The sequence below is a fragment of the Oncorhynchus clarkii genome, chromosome 15, assembly GCF_045791955.1.
Source record: "Oncorhynchus clarkii lewisi isolate Uvic-CL-2024 chromosome 15, UVic_Ocla_1.0, whole genome shotgun sequence".
In the NCBI taxonomy this organism is placed as follows: Eukaryota; Metazoa; Chordata; class Actinopteri; order Salmoniformes; family Salmonidae; genus Oncorhynchus; species Oncorhynchus clarkii.
Window position 1 is genome coordinate 17487658 of NC_092161.1, and position 17756 is coordinate 17505413.

The following is a 17756-nucleotide window of genomic DNA, read 5'->3' on the forward strand; positions in this document are numbered from 1 at the left end:
GCTGTTACACAAATCACTCATTGGCCCCTACAACACAGAAGCTCTTTTCTGTATGACCTACGTAATCGACTTGTGCCAGCAGACGAGAGAGGGGCAAGTGAACTCCCTTACCTTCGTTGTTGTGTGGGATAATGTGGCATTCCACCACTCTGCTGCAGTCAGACTGGTTTGCTGCACATCCCAGGATGTCAGTACTATTCCTGCCTCCATACTCCCCCGTCCTAAACCCCATAGAGGAGTTTTCCTCTGTGTGGAGGTGGACGGTTTATGACCACCATCCACATGACCAGATGTCCTTACTGGACATGAATGCGGGATGTGGAGACACTTCTCCTGAAGACTGCCAGGGTTGGACTACACATTCCAGAAGATATCCACAAGATGCATCACCAGAGAAGACATAAGATGTGCTGTTAATGACAACTTGCAGGAGAACTAGAACCCTCACAGTATAAGTGATTTATACTCTACATGTTTTTTGTTGTAATTATTTTTGCAGCCCTGGAATTTCAGGAATTGTTTTTTTGTTTCAACTTTTAATTTTTCACATGTAAATTTCTATATGCAAAGATATAGAAAAAAAATAAAGGCTATTGAAGCAAATGTCTGCATTTGACTCATTCTTGTTACATATACTTTAGTACAGTCAATAAAAGGTGTCATTCTTAGTCTAATGAAATAATGATTTATGTGAAAAATCATTCAAATTTCAAAGAGAAGTTCATTTATGTCATGTTCCTTGTTAATGTTTTTAAGGTCCGTGTGTTATGAGTGCCAATGCATGCTTTCTGAGTGAGAATTGTTGCCAGTGTTAGTCAAACAAGCTTATTTTGAGACATGTATGAAGTGTTTTGGTGGTTTGAGTGAGTTTTGGAGGTGAGATTAACTGTTTGGCCAAGATGCAGACTGAAGAGTTTTGAAAAAGTGGCTTCAGTATTGACCGATGCTTGTTAGCGTGTGTTTTGTTTATCGCACCATTCTCTTTAAACTCTAGAGACTGTAGTGGGTAAAAATCCCAGGAGGGCAGTTGTTTCTGAGATGCTGGAACCACGTGTGGCACCAACAATCATACCACGGTCAAAGTTGCTTAGATTACGCATATTCCCTGTTCTAATGTTTGGTTGAACAACTAAAGCTCTCTACTCTACATACGAAGTTGCAGGCAGACACATGATTCGCTGTTCGAAAAAGCAGGCTATTTTACGTTAACATGCAGGTGTACCTAATAAAGTGGCCGGTGAATATGTATGCTGGCCCTTGTAATTGCTTTACCAATACTGCCAACTCGTTCGTGATGGTATCCAGCTACAACAACATAGTGATAACATGGAGCCGGCAGGTGATCCAGGTCACCTGCCGGCTCCATTGGGGTCAAAGGAATGGCAGGGGACAAGCACCCCTTCTGAGAGGTGATCGTGAGCCTCGTTTGAGAGGTGTGGGGGAACGTGGTAGAGGACAAGGCCACGGACCAAGACAGCGGCAGCAACAGCAAAGAGTGTCCAATGAAAGCCGAGCAATAGCTGTAGACCATGTCGTAAATCATGGCAGGACAATGACTGAGGCAGCTACAATGATTCAACCAAACCCCAGAAGATCAACTGTGGCCTCAATCATCAGAACTTTCCGCAATGAGAACCGGTAAGTCTTCAGCATGCACTAAACATTAGGCTACTCTCAATTGTCAAATGACTGTATACTGCATGCCAATGTGTACCACAGAGTAGGTGATGTGACTAAATGTAGTCTTACTGTCATGTTCCCTGCAGAGTTGAGACTAGGCCAAATAGGGGAGGCAGAGGCAAAATTCTGACTGACCAACAAGAGCGGGCTGTGGTCAATTTGGTTCGGGCCAGAAATTATATTCGCCTTACAGAAATTCAGCAGCACATCTTAGACAATGACGACATGTTCAACAATGTGGAAGCCATAAGTTTGCCGACTATTGTACACATGCTGAAAAGGCACCAGGTGTCTCTCAAACAGCTATACCATGTGCCTTCTGAAAGAAATGCAGAGAGTCAAGCATCTGAGGACTGATTGTGTTCAGTTTCAAGATACCTGTTGTGAAAAATTACCCAAAAAGTTCTACATCATTGTAATCAGTAATTCTCTTTCCAAAATGTCTTTTTAGAGGGTGATGGAGCTGGATGCTGCCGAAAACCATCACAAATTCCTCTTTTTGGATGAGTCAGGCTTCAACCGGGCCAAGACAAGGAGGAGAGGTTGGAATTTCATTGGCCAGCGGGCAACCATCCAAGTACCTGGACAATGTGGGGCCAACATCACCATGTGTGCGGCTATATCAGAAGATGGTGTGTTGGGACACAGACCTCGCATTAGATCATATAATGCTGCTCTCCTTGTAACCGTCCTTGATGAGCTAAATCAGGTCTGTAGAGCTGATGGTGTGACCTATGTCATTGTGTGGGATAATGTCAGGTTCCACAATGCTCAAATGTTGCAAGCATTGTTTCAGGCCCATCCACAATTTACCACCCTGTACTTACCCCCATACTCTCCTTTCCTTAACCCGATTGAGGAATTGTTCTCCACATGGAGGTGAAAGGTATACACAAACAAGCCACCCTTCTCCAGGCCATGGATTCACCATGCAATGACATCACGGCAGACCAGTGTCACAGGCCTGGATTCGCCATACAATGACATCACGGCAGACCAGTGTCAGGCCTGGATTCACCATGCAATGACATCACGGCAGACCAGTGTCAGGCCTGGATTTGCCTTGCCCGTAGATTCTTCCCAAGATGTTTGGCTAAACATCAATGGAAAACATCCATTGTGATGTGGATGAGAACCTGTGGCCAAACTCACAAGAGAGTGTTGATGGAAGTATAGAAGTACAGTAATCAATTCTTTGTTTTGCTTTTTACAGTAAGCCAGGTGAGGAACACTGCAGATGACGTTTTACTGTAGTTTTTTTCTTTTTTGCTTTGATTCAAAGAAACCTGTTGTGATTTTACTGTATGTCATCAATACATTTCAGATTTTGTTCAATGATTCCACTGTGTCTGTAGTATTCTCTCTTTACTAGTCCTTTTACAATGATGTATTTACGTGTAGTACCATAATGAAACATGTATCACATATTTAGTACTACAATATTTAACGATTGAACGAACAACTACACAGTGAAACTATCGGTATCTTGTGTGTGGGTGATCTAAATGAATGTTCCTATGGTATTTCATGATAAATGAGTTATTTGAACCACTGATTCTGCAAGTGCAAGGTTTCTTTAAAGATATGAATGCACAATGCAATATTTTGAACATTGGACAGCCTGTGTTACAAGTGATGACCATTGTGAGTTTTGTGTCTAGATAAATGACCACAAGGTTCTGAAATCAGTGCCAAAGTGATTGTAAAAAAAACTCCAACAGTCCAGTCAAGCCATTCCTTCTGCCTCCAACATCCCACACCCTGCTGTTTGTCCCCAGGTTAGCAGCAAAGACTTCTGCCTCCAACATCCCACACCCTGCTGTTTGTCCCCAGGTTAGCAGCAAAGACTTCTGCCTCCAACATCCCACACCCTGCTGTTTGTCCCCAGGTTAGCAGCAAAGACTTCTGCCTCCAACATCCCACACCCTGCTGTTTGTCCCCAGGTTAACAGCTCCTGCCAACAGATGGCACTGCTGGCTGGAGCTGGTATAACCTATCCTTTAGCCAGCTATTAGCAGCCAAATGAACACATGTCGACCTTGGACCAGCCATTGATGCTCTCCTTAACCAAGGTTTTATGTAAAGACAATACCAGCCTTGCTCTAAAATGTAACTTTTTTGGGAGCATGAATCAGCGATTCAGTTATTTGCTGTGACGGGAACTGAGCGTCTCATAGTGCCAGCTGGCTCTGGTTTCAGCACGGGAGTAGAATCCTACAGACTTGTACAAACCCCTATTAACAGACCGATTAGTTTAATGGTTAACAGAAAGCCATGCACCCGCTTTGAAGTAACCGGTATAGAATGGCATGGTGTCCTCAGCTTTTCTATGCTACTCCCAGCCAACATAAATGGGTAGGGTCAAAGGCCTCATTTCCAAGTGGCTAAGAGCACCATTGGTACAGTAAATGTTTCCACATCTTCCTCTCTTTGTTGGTCTCACAAATCAAACAGCCCTTTGCCCGAGTATCACTTGTGTACCACTATCAGAGAACATGATTCACTCTTAATGAGGCCCTTGTAGGATCCAAGTTACAGTTTCCTGTAATTGTTTACAGAAAAGGCTCTTATAGAAGCATTCCTTGGCTCCATTAGGAAATAGAACTCCCGTTGATTAGATTCTTTCTGATTCGATTGTTTACGCAATTTTATTTGTGGTTATAGGATACCTTTAAATTGGGGGAGTTGTGTTATGGTTCATGGCAATGATGGCATGGAGTTAAGGAAGCTACTGGGCCTACAGTAGTGATTAGTTAGGTCCTGAGACATATGTCGGCCTCAACACAAGGCAACTAAGGTGAAATTCTATTGGAGTATTTGTGGTTCAGGAGAAGCTAGACAGATCTACCATAAGACATAGCACTCTGTGGTCTCAGTATCCACAATTCAAAGGGCAAAGCACTAAAGGAAACATCTTTCCACTAGTATCTGAATGATGGCACAAACATATTTAGAGTCCAACCATTCTGTCTCTTTGTGGACTGGCACCCGTAGATGTGAATCAACAATTGAATGTATGTGACACTCTTCTCTTTATTTGACCCCAGTCTCTACCTGAAGGTTAAACGTGTGACTTTGGCATGAGGTCGTCACGGCGGAGCGCGCCTAAACTAATGAAAACACATCTCAGCAGCAGCTGTCCAAACAGTAGCCACCATCTCCAGGCTCTCCTGGTCCACTGGCCCTCCTTAGACAAAGACTCAGGCCAGACCAAGACCAACATGTGGGAACCACCAAATGATGTTCGGTTATTTAGCCATCAGTACAATAAATCACTACTTTTTTGGGTCAATTTACTTTTCCCCCTCTCTGTCCCTCATTCCCTCTTTGAGTTAGTCTTTCAGGTTGTCAGAACAGTTCAGCCCAACCCTGAACCCTAAAAGACTAGGCCAAGGATAACTATAACAGCCCAAACAGTCAGACATACCTCAGACACTACCAAATAGCCATATCAGTGATATACTACCCAATACAGGCCAAAACAACTAAAGACAGTCCAACACTGGCAAACACTGTTCAACATATCCCACCACTGCTCAAAACATGCTACACAAAAAGTGGGACGGCTCTATCTAATGTGAATTTATCAATTCAACACAGTTTTCATATATTAACCTTGACCACCCAGGCAGGTTCCACCTCATTTTCATATTCCACTAATAACATCAGTTCTTCTGCTGGGAGTTTATCTTCAATGGAAGGAAAGTGCAGGAAGGTTGTCGTTTTTCCTGGCATTGCTGTGTAATTGTTCCCAAATGGGTTTGGGAATGTCACAGGCCACAGGAAACTCCTTCTCGCCTTGTCCAAGGAGTCTGCAGGTTTTTCCAACGGCAACGGTCCATGAACCAGATATCTTTCTTACTTGCATGAACTGCATCATCTGCCCCTCTGTAAAATGTGTCAGAAGAAGAATGTCTAGTACACTGACTACAGTATGATTACTGTGGTTCTCTATCGATGGTAAACAGTGAATGTTTTATCATGGCCTATTTCCCTTCCTGGTGAAGCTACAGTATTGATTTCTCTCAGCTGTCAGATGGAGACTCAATCTAAACATCTCTCCCCATTATGTAAATATAAAGATACTTCATCTCTCCCTCACACTCTCAGACTGCAGAGCTCATTGAAGTAGAACAGGGGCCTCTTCTTCTCTCATAGAAACAGACATGGTCTGACGGTGGACAGCTCCCTCTCCCAGTCTCCCTGTCTCAGTAAAGATGTTCTATCAAGAGAGATAGAGAGAGAGAAACAGCTCAATCTGCATAACACTGTTGTTTTGACAGAGTAATCTCCCTCGTCTCGTAACTCAAGTTGACACGTCGACTCCGGGAATATGATCATCAGCACTGTGTCATAATCATCAGAGATGATGAGTGGGTTAATTACTGTGTGTGTGTGTGTGTGTGTGTGTGTGTGTGTGTGTGTGTGTGTGTGTGTGTGTGTGTGTGTGTCCGTGCGTGCGTGCGTGCGCACTTGTGTGTGTGTTTTTGTGACAAGAAAGAGAGAGGGTGAGACTATTTAAGACAGGACATCATTACCTTGATGTTTCCCAGGAGTTTCTTGAGCTCCTGAACCTCCCCCTCGTTGCTGGGAGTTATCCTGAAGACTTGATCACTGAAGAAGCAGAGGGAAGGAGTTAAGTAACATTTATGCATTTATTGTATAACTACAACAGAGTTTTCTTATTTCTTATTTCTTATAAAAGACTGTAAAAACACCTGCAAATCAGCTCCAATTTATTTGCATTTTGGAAATCTATTCCAAACTATTCCCACGCATAATACCAATGTGTGATCGTATACAACAATATATCTGTTTGGGCTTCTTGCGGTCAATTTGCACGCTACAAATGATTTGTACATTTGTTCAGGAAACCTAACAATCCCCTTACGAAGAATGTATCCACCGCTACAAAAAAATGACAATTAATTATAATCCCACATAATAATTCACATTTCCTGTTACTGCAGGATTTTTTTCCTGCTGTAGGAGATGGCTCAAATGAAGATCCTATACCTTTACTCACTACCTTGTAGGATCTACCGATCTATCTATACTATGTCTGGAAGTAGACATAATCTGTCCCCTATACTAACCACAGTCAGGAGGATTAAATTGAGCAAGATTTAAAATGACTAAAAGCACCTCACTCTATGACATTTCTCGGCCATACAGTAGTCAGAGTTAATGCAGCCTCCCTTTTGTACATGACTGGAGAATGACACTTAATTGTGAGAGATGATTCAGCAGGGTTAAGGGAAGGGCTGGGTCCTGTTTTAGTGTGACAGAAGGGATGGATGACAGGGTCAAACCAGTGGTGAACAATCAAATCAAATCCAAATGCATTTGTCACATGCACAGAATACAACAGGTGTAGGTAGACCTTACAGGTAAATGCGTACTTACAAGCCCTTAACCAACAATGCAGTTTTAAGAAAAATAATAAATAAGTAAGTAAAAGAAGAAAAAAAAATAAGTAAAAAATAGAAAATAAAAGTAACAAATAATTAAACATCAGCAGTAAAATTACAATAGCGAGGCTATATACAGGGGGTACTGGTACAGACTCAATTGAGGAAATATGTAGGTAGAGTTAAAGTGACTATGCATACATAATAAACAGAGAGTAGCAGCAGCATAAAGGGGGGGGGGGGGGGGGCAATGAAAATAGTCTGGGTAGCCCTTTGATTAGCTGTTCAGGAGTCTTATGGTTTGGGGGTGGAAGCTGTTAAGAAGCCTTTCGAACCTAGACTTGGAGCTCCGTAACCGCTTGCCTTGCGGTAGCAGAGAGAACAGTCTATGACTAGGGTGGCTGGAGTCTTTCACAATTTTTAGGGCCTTTTTCTGACACCGACTGTTATAGAGGTCCTGGATGGCAGGAAGCTTGGCCCCAGTGATGTACTGGGCCGTACGCACCATCCTCTGTAGTGCATTGGGTTCGTAGGCCGAGGAATATTGCTGACAGATAGTGCAGTGCTGCAGCGTTTTGTGTTACACACACAGGTGATGGGACATAGGTTTGTTATTACAACACATTATTACATTGAGACAGATGGGAATCAGGAGTCTTAAATAACATGAACCTATATTAAAACATAATATACTAGCCTAAATATACACTGACAAAAGCACAGATCACAGCATACTACATGTCGCGGAAGGACGTATATTTTGGGGGGAGAATGACTGTGAGAACGTTATCTCTGGTAACTTTTTAAAAGGATATCCTACTGAAAATAAAATGATGCTGACATTAAAATATAATTCCCCCCCCCCCCCCCCCCCCAGAAACGAGCCCAATAACATATTGGTCCATAATATCAGGCAAGTGTGCTATTTAGCAATACTCATCACCTGATGTGGCCCAGCAGCATAGTGGCTGGGAATAAATAGGCCGAGGGCAGCCCATCTGCATTTACCTCACTGGGCTAATCATTAGCTAGATAGGCTATCTTGTTGCTAGTTACAGTGTAGCAGCATAATGATGACTTGAATGTCCCCCCCAAAAAACATTCCCCTGTGAATATAATATAAGCCTACCTGTAACACATGACTCAGGTTACATTTCAACGTCATTGGAGCCCGCTAACGCGCATAAACCAGTGCCGCTGCCAGAACTAAAATGGATTTGATTTGAGAAATAAGTGTAGCTTAGTAGAAAAGCTAGAAAGCTCAGTGATCCTCATCTTATAACAGTGGCCATCAAAAGTGTGTTTCCCGCGACTGCATTAAGAATGCTGAATGGCTACAATGACTGGGCATCACAGGAGGTTGGTGGCACCTTAATTAGGGAGGATGGGCTCATGGTAATGGCTGGAGCGGAATAGGTGGAATGTTATCAAACACATCACACACATTGTTTTTATGTGTTTGATGCCATTCCATTCCTGCCGTTCCAGCCATTATTATGTGCCGTCCTCCCCTCAGCAGCCTCCTGTACTGGGCGTGCATATTTCTCTCCCTGTGCTGCACTGGCAATTTGAATGCTCCTTGAGAGGAATATTATTTTCTTGCATAGAATGAGAAAGGCTGAACAATTGGTAAACTATTCTACTATAGGGTTGTCTGATTTTTCTGTTGCTTAGCCTACTTGTGTTGTTGGCTGTGGGAAATTGAATGTGGACAACAATCTTTCATTAGATAAATCAAATAGGCTAACGAAAGGTAACGGGTCTCAGCTCCACCCGGCTCTCATTTGGGCTAGAGACAAGCGATTTGGGCTAGAGACAAGCGATTTGGGCTAGAGACAAGCGGTTTGGGCTAGAGACAAACGGTTTGGGCTAGAGTCAAACGGTTTGTGCTAGAGACAAGCTGTTTGGGCTAGAGACAAGCGGTTTGGGCTAGAGACAAACGGTTTGGGCTAGAGACAAACAGTTTGGGCTAGAGACAAGCGGTTTGGGCTAGAGACAAGCGGTTTGGGCTAGAGACAAACGGTTTTCTGAAATGTGAAGTGTAACCATAACGGTCAGGGAGATGTGCTCTATAATAGGCCCTACTCACAGGCTGTGGTAGGCTACAGCGAAGCCTAATCAGACTTGCCCGTGCTCGTGGTTCTCACAGGCTGTGGTAGGCTACAGCGAAGCCTAATCAGACTTGCCCGTGGTTCTCACAGGCTGTGGTAGGCTACAGCGAAGCCTAATCAGACTTGCCCGTGCTCGTGGTTCATCAGACTTGCCCGTGCTCGTGGTTCTCACAGGCTGTGGTAGGCTACAGCGAAGCCTAATTAGACTTGCTCATGCTCGTGGTTCTCACAGACTGTGGTAGGCTACAGCGAAGCCTAATCAGACTTGCTCATGGTTCTCACAGGTGAGGTCAGGTGCAAAGGAAAGTGAACACTTCAGTGAAGAGAGGCATTTACAAAGTGCTATGTGGAAGGGGAATTTGATATTTCAAAGTGGCCTCCTATTGGTCATATTTTTGCTACTCATTTACCAATCACATCATCTTTCGTTTTGTATTCCCATTGTGATTTGTCCCTGAACCCATAGGAGACCATTTTGAAATATATAAAAGCCTCCTTAAATTTTCAAGTTGGCAACACCTGAAGGCAGAAACATGTTTTTTTGTTAGTTTTTTTTTTTTACCATTTAAGAAGCACTTTGATCAACTTCCACTGTCCACCAAGAGTTGCTGAAATTTCTCTTCACTCTCACAGGTGAGGTGAAATTATACAATGTATCGACTTAGCTTGCAATGTGCCCCATTCAAATATATAATGAACAGCCGAAGCGCACTGGACTAGTCCATTCAGAGATGCTAACTACATTTAGCATCTATTCATGAAGGTATCTTCTGGCCGGGGGAGTTTTGGTCTGAATGTTAACACGCATCATTTGCGGTATGGTTTTACATACCATAGAAGCGTATCTTTCATAGCGAGAAATGCGTGCTCCAAACACCTATGTGTAAGCGTAACTGGGGAGGAAGTGTTGCAGAAGTGTAGTTCGTCGGCTGGAAGGATCTGTGCAAACCTGCTAAGTGCATCTTTTTTATTAGAAATATTATTTCTCGCTGATATGAAAGATAAGTTCCATATGTTTCGGAAACCGTATTGCAAAGCGATGATTATTGACGTTTCTAAACCGGTACGCGATGCTTAAGGCTGAGATCCCTTGGGATAAAGCAGAATGTATTGTTTAATACCTTGGTGTTAAAGCCTTGGGTTCTCGAGAGAAAGCACTGGACATTAATCAATTATACATCTTTGTTTGCTCTCAACATTTTCTTTGCCATAATGTATTATCTGGGTGACTGATGCTAAATCCAAATGTCAGGTCGGAGAGCATGCATCACAATTTTGAGCCCTGACCTTGACTATGAAACATATTGGTGAAAATTATTTTAAAAATCCATACCACATTATTAGACCCAGTTTCAAATAACATCAATGAAATGACTGTGAAGCCCTGGCAATTCCTTTCAGGTGCAAACCTGGGAAACAGACGAATGAAATACACTTCATTTGACTGGGATGTTCCATGGGGGCTGGTAGTCATTCCTCGTTCTCACCTGTTTAACACTGCTTCTGACTCTCCTGTATTCATAGGCTATAAAGGCAATCCCTGGGCACACTGAAAATACATTTACACTAACGATACCATCATAAAGACAACATAAGAAGGAAAAACCACTCCACTTGTGTTTGGTTAACTAAAGCCATCTCTACCACCTAAGCTATCTGGTTTCAATGGTCTGGCGTTCATATTTCTCCATACAGCAAATCAACTCAGCCGCCAGAGTCACACTGTGCTGCAAAGCTTTGCATAAGCTTTTGTAAAATTTTCTGTGGAAATTGTTAAAGGTAATCCTTGTGCATAGCTTGTTTAACACAGCATTACATTACATTCAAAACATTTCATTGTGCATTCATTTTGTTTGTAGACATCTTTCACCACACAACCATTGATCAAAAATATAAGTTCACTGTGAAATATAATGAGTAAATTGGTGCAATCACTTAAACACAACATAATGATACCTGCTCAATGTAGTTATTTTAGCAACCAGTTAGTCCAATAGTAAAAAAAGTTATGATACATGTTACAAAAAAATGCCATTTGAATGCAGTATGCTACAGTACTGTAATTTGCACTACATTACAGTTTTTTCACATTAGGTACTACACTTGCACTACCCATTAAAATGTACTGAACATAACATTTCCATCATTTCTATCCCATGTGTGTTCAAAGGTGAGATCATTGAAGACACCTTTCACAATGCAATCAAATGGAAGAAATGAAAGAAACAATGTTTAGCAGGCATTTAGTTGCATAAAGCCTGTCTTGAGCATTTGTCTATAATGTAGGTTGTCATCGAAATTTCAGTAAATATCCTCACTACATCCTCACCTTAGCCAAATACATTTAAACTCAGTTTTTCACAATTCCTGACATTTAATCCTAGTAAAAGTTCCCTGTCTTAGGTCAGTTAGGGTCACCACTTTATTTTAAGAATGTGAAATGTCAGAATAATAGTAGAGAGTGATTTATTTCAGCTTTAAGGTACCACTTTCATCTGTACAGACAATAGTACGCAAGTGTCACGACTTCTCCCGAAGTCGGTTCCTCTCCTTCCTCTCCTTGTTTGGCGGTCGACGTCACCGATCTTCTAGCCATCGCCGATCCATTTTTCATGTTCCATTTATTTTGTCTGATTGTCACACTCACCTGGTTTCAATTCCCTAATTACATGTTGTACATGTTCCCTCTGTTTCCCCCATGTCCTTGTCGTGAATTGTTCATTGTAAGTACGTGTGCCTTTTGTGACTGGTGCGAGGCGGGTTTTATGCCCATGTAACTGATGTGAAACGGCTAGCTTAGTTAGCGTTGCGCGCTAAATAGCGTTTCAATCGGTGACGTCACTTGCTCTGAGACCTTGAAGTAGTGGTTCCCCTTGCTCTGCAAGGGCCGCGGCTTTTGTTGAGCGATGGGTAACGATGCTTCGTGGGTGACTGTTGTTGATGTGTGCAGAGGCGCCCGGGTATGGGCGAGGGGACGGTTTAAAACTATACTGTTACACCCATGTGTTTTGTTATTTTTACAAGCCGGGAGTTATGTGCATTAAACGGCTCCGGCCATTTACCAAGTTTCTGCTCTCCTGCGTTTGACTGCCACCAGTTACTCACCCCTTGACAGCAAGTATAAACACCATGGGACCAAGCAGCCGTCACACCGATCAGGAAGGAGACGTGTATCCTAGAGATTAATATTGCTGCAAAAAGTGCATATCAATCCCAGAACAACAGCAAAGGACCTTGTGGAGATGCTGGAAGAAAGAGGTACAAAAGTATCTATATCCACAGTAAAAACGAGTCCTATATCCACATAACCTGAAGGGCTGCTCAGCAAGGAAGACGCCACTGCTCCAAAACCACCATAAAGCCAGACTACAGTTTGCAACTGCACATGGGTACAAAGAGCATACTTTTTGGAGAAATGTCCTCTGGTCTGATGAAACAAAAATAGAACTGTTTGGCGATAATGACCATCGTTATGTTTGGAGGAAAAAAGGGGGAGGCTTGCAAGCAGAAGAACACCATCCCAACCGTGAAGCACGGGGGTGGCAGCATCATGTTGTGTGGGTGCTTTGCTGCAGGAGGGACTGGTGCACTTCACAAAATAGATGGTATCGTAAGGAAGTAAAATTATGTGGATATATTGAAGCAACATCTCAAGACATCAGTCAGAAAGTTAAAGCTTGGTCGCAAATGGGTCTTCCAAATGGACAATGACCCCAAGCATACTTCCAAAGTTGTGGCAAAATGGCTTAAGGACAACAAAGTCAAGGTAATGGAGTGGCCAACACAAAGCCCTGACCTCAATCCTATAGAAAATGTGTAGGCAGAACTTAAAAAGTGTGTGGGAACAAGGAGTCCTACAAACCAGACTCAGTTACACCAGCTCTGTCAGGAGGAATGGGCCAACATTCACCCAACTTATTGTGGGAAGCAAAATTCACCCAACAATTTAAAGGCAATGCTACCAAATACTAATTGAGTATGTAAACTTCTGACCCACTAGGAATGTGATGAAAGAAATAAAATCTGAAATAAATCATTCTATCTACTATTATTCTGACATTTCACATTCTAGAAAATAAAGTGGTGATCCTAACTGGCCTATAACAGGGAATTCTTACTAGGATCAAATGTCAGGAATTGTGAAAAACTGAGTTTAAATGTATTTGGCTAAGGTGTATGTAAACTTCCGACTTCAACTGTAGATGGGAGGGGTTGAATGGAGCTGAAGGTTGGGACTAATAACAAATAATAACAAGATAACTAATGTTAAACATACTTTATCCGTAAAACGTATATGGGTTACAAACTTTGTGAAAGACCACAGTTTGAAAGATATGGAAAATGGAAATCAAACTGGATGGACATCAGAAATAGATTGGAGAGGTTGAGGTTAAAGGAAGGACAGGAGAAAAAAAAAATAGAACTATTGTACAATAAACTGTGTCCATAAAATGTTTATAGTATGTATTAGAGGCCTAAGCGTTGTTGTTCACTAGCTTACTCCAATTAGGGGAGAGGTGGTAGGGTTAGAAACTAATCATTGAAAATATATATTTTTTAAAGATATACATGTATGTATGTATATGTGTGTATATATGTTTATGAATGAAAATATATACACTACCGTTCAAAAGTTTGGGGTTTAAAGTTTGTCCATTAAAATAACATCAAATTGATTAGAAATACAGTGTAGACATTGTTAATGTTGTAAATTACTATTGTAGTTGGAAACGGGTAGGCCAGTTGAGAACAAGTTCTCATTTACAACTGCGATCTGGCCAAGATAAAACAAAGCAGTGCGACAAAAACAACACAGAGTTACACATAAACAAATGTACAGTCAATAACACAATAGAAAATAAAAATGGAAAAATCTATGTACAGTGTGTGCAAATGTAGGGAGGTAGGCAATAAATAGGCCATTGAGGCAAAATAATTACAATTTAGCATTAACATTGGAGTGATGGATGTGCAGATGATGTTGTGCAAGTAGAGATACTGGGGTGCAAAAGAGGGTAAGTAATAATATGGGGATGAGGTAGTTCCGTTGAGATGTGTCTGTTACTTGAACTTGAAGCATTTATTTGAGCTGCAATTTCTGAGGCTGGTAACTCTAATGAACTTGTCCTCTGCAGCAGAGGTAACTCTGGGTCTTCCTTTCTTGTGGCGGTCCTCATGAGAGCCAGTTTCATCAACTTTCAAAGTTCTTAAATTGTTCAAGCATTGACTGACTTTCATGTCTTAAAATAATGATGGACTGTTGTTTCTCTTTGCTTATTTGAGCTGTTTTTGCCATAATCTGGACTTGGTCTTTTACCAAATCGGGCTATCTTCTGTATACCTTGACACAACACAACTGATTGGCTCAAACGCATTAAGAGAGAAAGAAATTCCCCAAATTAACTTTTAACAAGGCACACCTGTTTAATTGAAATGCATTCCAGATGACTACCTCATGAAGCTGGTTGAGAGAATGCCAAGAATGCGCAAAGCTGTCATCAAGGCAAAGGGTGGCAACTTTGAAGAATCTCAAATATAAAATATATTTTGATTTGTTTAACACTTTTTTGGTTACTACACGATTCCATATGTATTATTTCGTAGTTTTTATGTCTTCACAATTATTCTACAATGTAGAAAATAGTCAAAATAAAGAGTATGTGTGTCAAAACTTTTGACTTGTACCGTACATGTTCATTATGTCGTTCTCAAAATCGGTTGTAGACAAATCCGTTTTCATGTTAAATCTATAGGTTTAACAAATGTTTAAATTATCATCAATTAAGAGCAGTCGGATTAAGTAATAGTAAAATGTCTATTCAGAAAGAAGAGAATCATATCAAAAGTAACGTGAGCATTGCATTGTGAAAGGCAATGACGCTATACTCTATGAACATGTATTGCATTGTGAAAGGTAATGAAGTTATACTCTATGAACATGTATTGCAATGTGAAAGGTAATGAAGTTATACTCTATGAACATGTATTGCAATGTGAAAGGTAATGAAGTTGAAGTTATACTCTATGAACGTATTGCATTGTGAAAGGTAATGAAGTTATACTCTATGAACATGTATTGCAATGTGAAAGATGAATTTCTAGCTGAAACCCTGATTAAGTTTGGTGGAAAAAGTGACTGTGTGATTTTGTGTGTTGTACTTTGTCAATTGAAAATGTGCTTAGAGTTTTGAAACAACTTTTGATTTTCTGTTTTTGAGTTTTTTGTACTAACAGTTCTACCACACAGAATTGCACCAAAGCGCTAAAAAAAGTAACACCACCTCTGTCTCTTTTTCTATTGCTCTCTAACATTTTATTTTCCTTTCTCTATGTACTCCATCACTCCCTTTCTCTCACTCCATGGCACCATCTCTCTAGTTCTGTATCTCACTCCCTATAGCTCTCTCTCTGCCCCTCACTATGTATCCCTTTCCCTATCACGTTTTCCCTTTTCAACCCTGTCTTTCACACTCTGACATGGGATGTTGTGTACCCCCCCTAAACAAAGGTGGCCCAGGGCCGCTTACAGGGATACGAGAGAGGGGGAGAGAGAGAGGGAACAAAGGGGCATCACACCCCACTCCAGCGACCACAAGAAATGCCACCAACAGCCTGGCCCCAAGGCAACAGGCAGTCTCAATGCCTCTCATGTTAGAGCAAGGACTTAAAGGCCCTTTATCGAGGGCAAATTACTTTCCATAACGAACTTGAAAACTGTGTAAATCATGTAACTTCAAATACATTATTTAATTTCAGTTTTTTCTAAACTCATGCATTCTGTTTCTGAAACAATAGATAGTAACATCCTCTTTTGTTTCCCTTTAAAACATTATTAATTGCATTTTAAATAATGACTTCTTAGACTTCTTAGCTACAATGACATCATGTGACACAGTGCACCCCATAGAATTCAAAACAATGCACCAAGGCTGCAGTCTAGTTCTTCTCCAGAAAAGTTTTTTCACCATCACACAAATTGGCCCATCCTTTCTTTGCCATAGCGATCCCCATGGATTATAGATTCTCTGTCAAAACGCTGGCACTGCCTTCTCAGTGTGTCTTCAAAGCCCGTTGAGTGCCGGCAACGTGTCTTTCTAAGTTAATGATAATTACCAAAACTAAACTTAAGTAATCACAAAGATTTAACAACAATAGAGAACATTTAGTCATTTAGCCTAAAGGCTCATTGTGTAATCTGAACTAAGTGGGACAATGCCCACCATAAAGTATTCTGAACTGAACAGAGCTATGTCCATGTTGGGACTGTTTTCTTGCCCTGGCTTTCCTACCTTGTTAAAGTGGGGATCGTCTGTGCTCAGCAGCTGGGGATTGGGTGGAGCACAGGGGCTTTGGAACAGGTCCAGGGTGCAGGGGAGAGAGGGGGGTTGGGGGTGCGGAAGGCAGGCAGGGGGAATGCAGGATGGGGTCCCACTGTGCCCCAAAAATTACCCTAAAAGTTCCCCAAAATCATGCCTATAGCAGAGCACTCAAACCGACTGAGAGTACCCCAAAACGGTCCCTTTTTTCCCTGACCCAAAGTGCCCCAGGGGTGCCCAAAACCTGCCCCAATGTGGCCCTTTGTGTGCCACATGCCCCCTGACAGGACATCAACACCAGGTTCACTGCTGAGGTTCTCTGTCCCAAAATATTACTGTTTCTCAATGTCCCAGTTTGCCTTATTTGTCTGCTATCAGGCATCTTTTCACAGAAATTGTTTTAGTCCCATATGTCTTGAACACACAACTAAGTAGACACAATATGTTATGTCTCCAGCAGGGAATAGTTCTCCAGCAGGCAATATGAGAAAAAAAAATGGGTCATACAGTTGCTTTGAACAACCCATCTCTTTTCAACAGGAGATGAGAGGAAGTGATAAACTATTTTGATAATCTGATAGTTTGGTTTCAGTAGGCCTAAAATACAGACCATTCCTTGTATGTTTTCATCCTTCTATTTTACTTCATAGGGGTTCAACTTCAAGTCTTCAACATGAATGAGAGCTCTTAGGACTCAATTTACTAACACAGTCACAAGGAATGAATGAGAATCCTCACTTACCCTGCATAGCGGTTGTTGTAGAGGTACGCATCAATGGGACATAGCACGTTACTGAGGATAACCACACAGCCCCAAAAGACTGAGCCGTGAACTGCGCATCTAAAGTCCACTGCCATCCTGAGCGAATATTAATAACGACAGAGGACAGCCCCACTTCTCGCGCTCGAAGATGATTTCTCTGCAGGCTTCGATCAACTTCGTACAGTATAAGAATAGAAACTGAGGGTTAAAAATAAGGATGGGCCGCTCGTCATCAGGTTTGCTGATGGAGTCTCATGGGTCGTTGGTGCGTTCTGCGCGCTGTCAATTGCACAGAAGTGCCGCGGAGGTGCGAAAATCGGTTAATTAACTGGCAACGGGGAGAAATTTATCCACCTCTTTGAAGCCCTGGTGGGAATGATAAATCCCGTTCTTTTTTAAATGTGCAGGATCTGTGTCACGTGACCTGGTGTGTGTCAGAGATGTTGGTAACAGGATCCCTGTCCCGTTTGGATAT

At 41.8% G+C, this 17756-nt stretch overlaps 1 protein-coding gene across 1 annotated transcript in view; it reads right to left on the minus strand.

Annotated features, from left to right (window-relative positions):
* Window positions 1-17756, minus strand: part of LOC139366719 (carboxypeptidase A6-like) — a 38180-nt gene extending 20424 nt beyond the window's left edge. The window contains exons 1-2 of the mRNA XM_071104409.1: window positions 17261-17756; window positions 6219-6294 (exon numbers count right to left, since the gene is read on the minus strand). Of these exons, the coding sequence (XP_070960510.1) occupies window positions 6219-6294; window positions 17261-17376 (192 nt within the window). The 5' untranslated portion in view covers window positions 17377-17756. The remainder of the gene's footprint in view (window positions 1-6218; window positions 6295-17260) is intronic.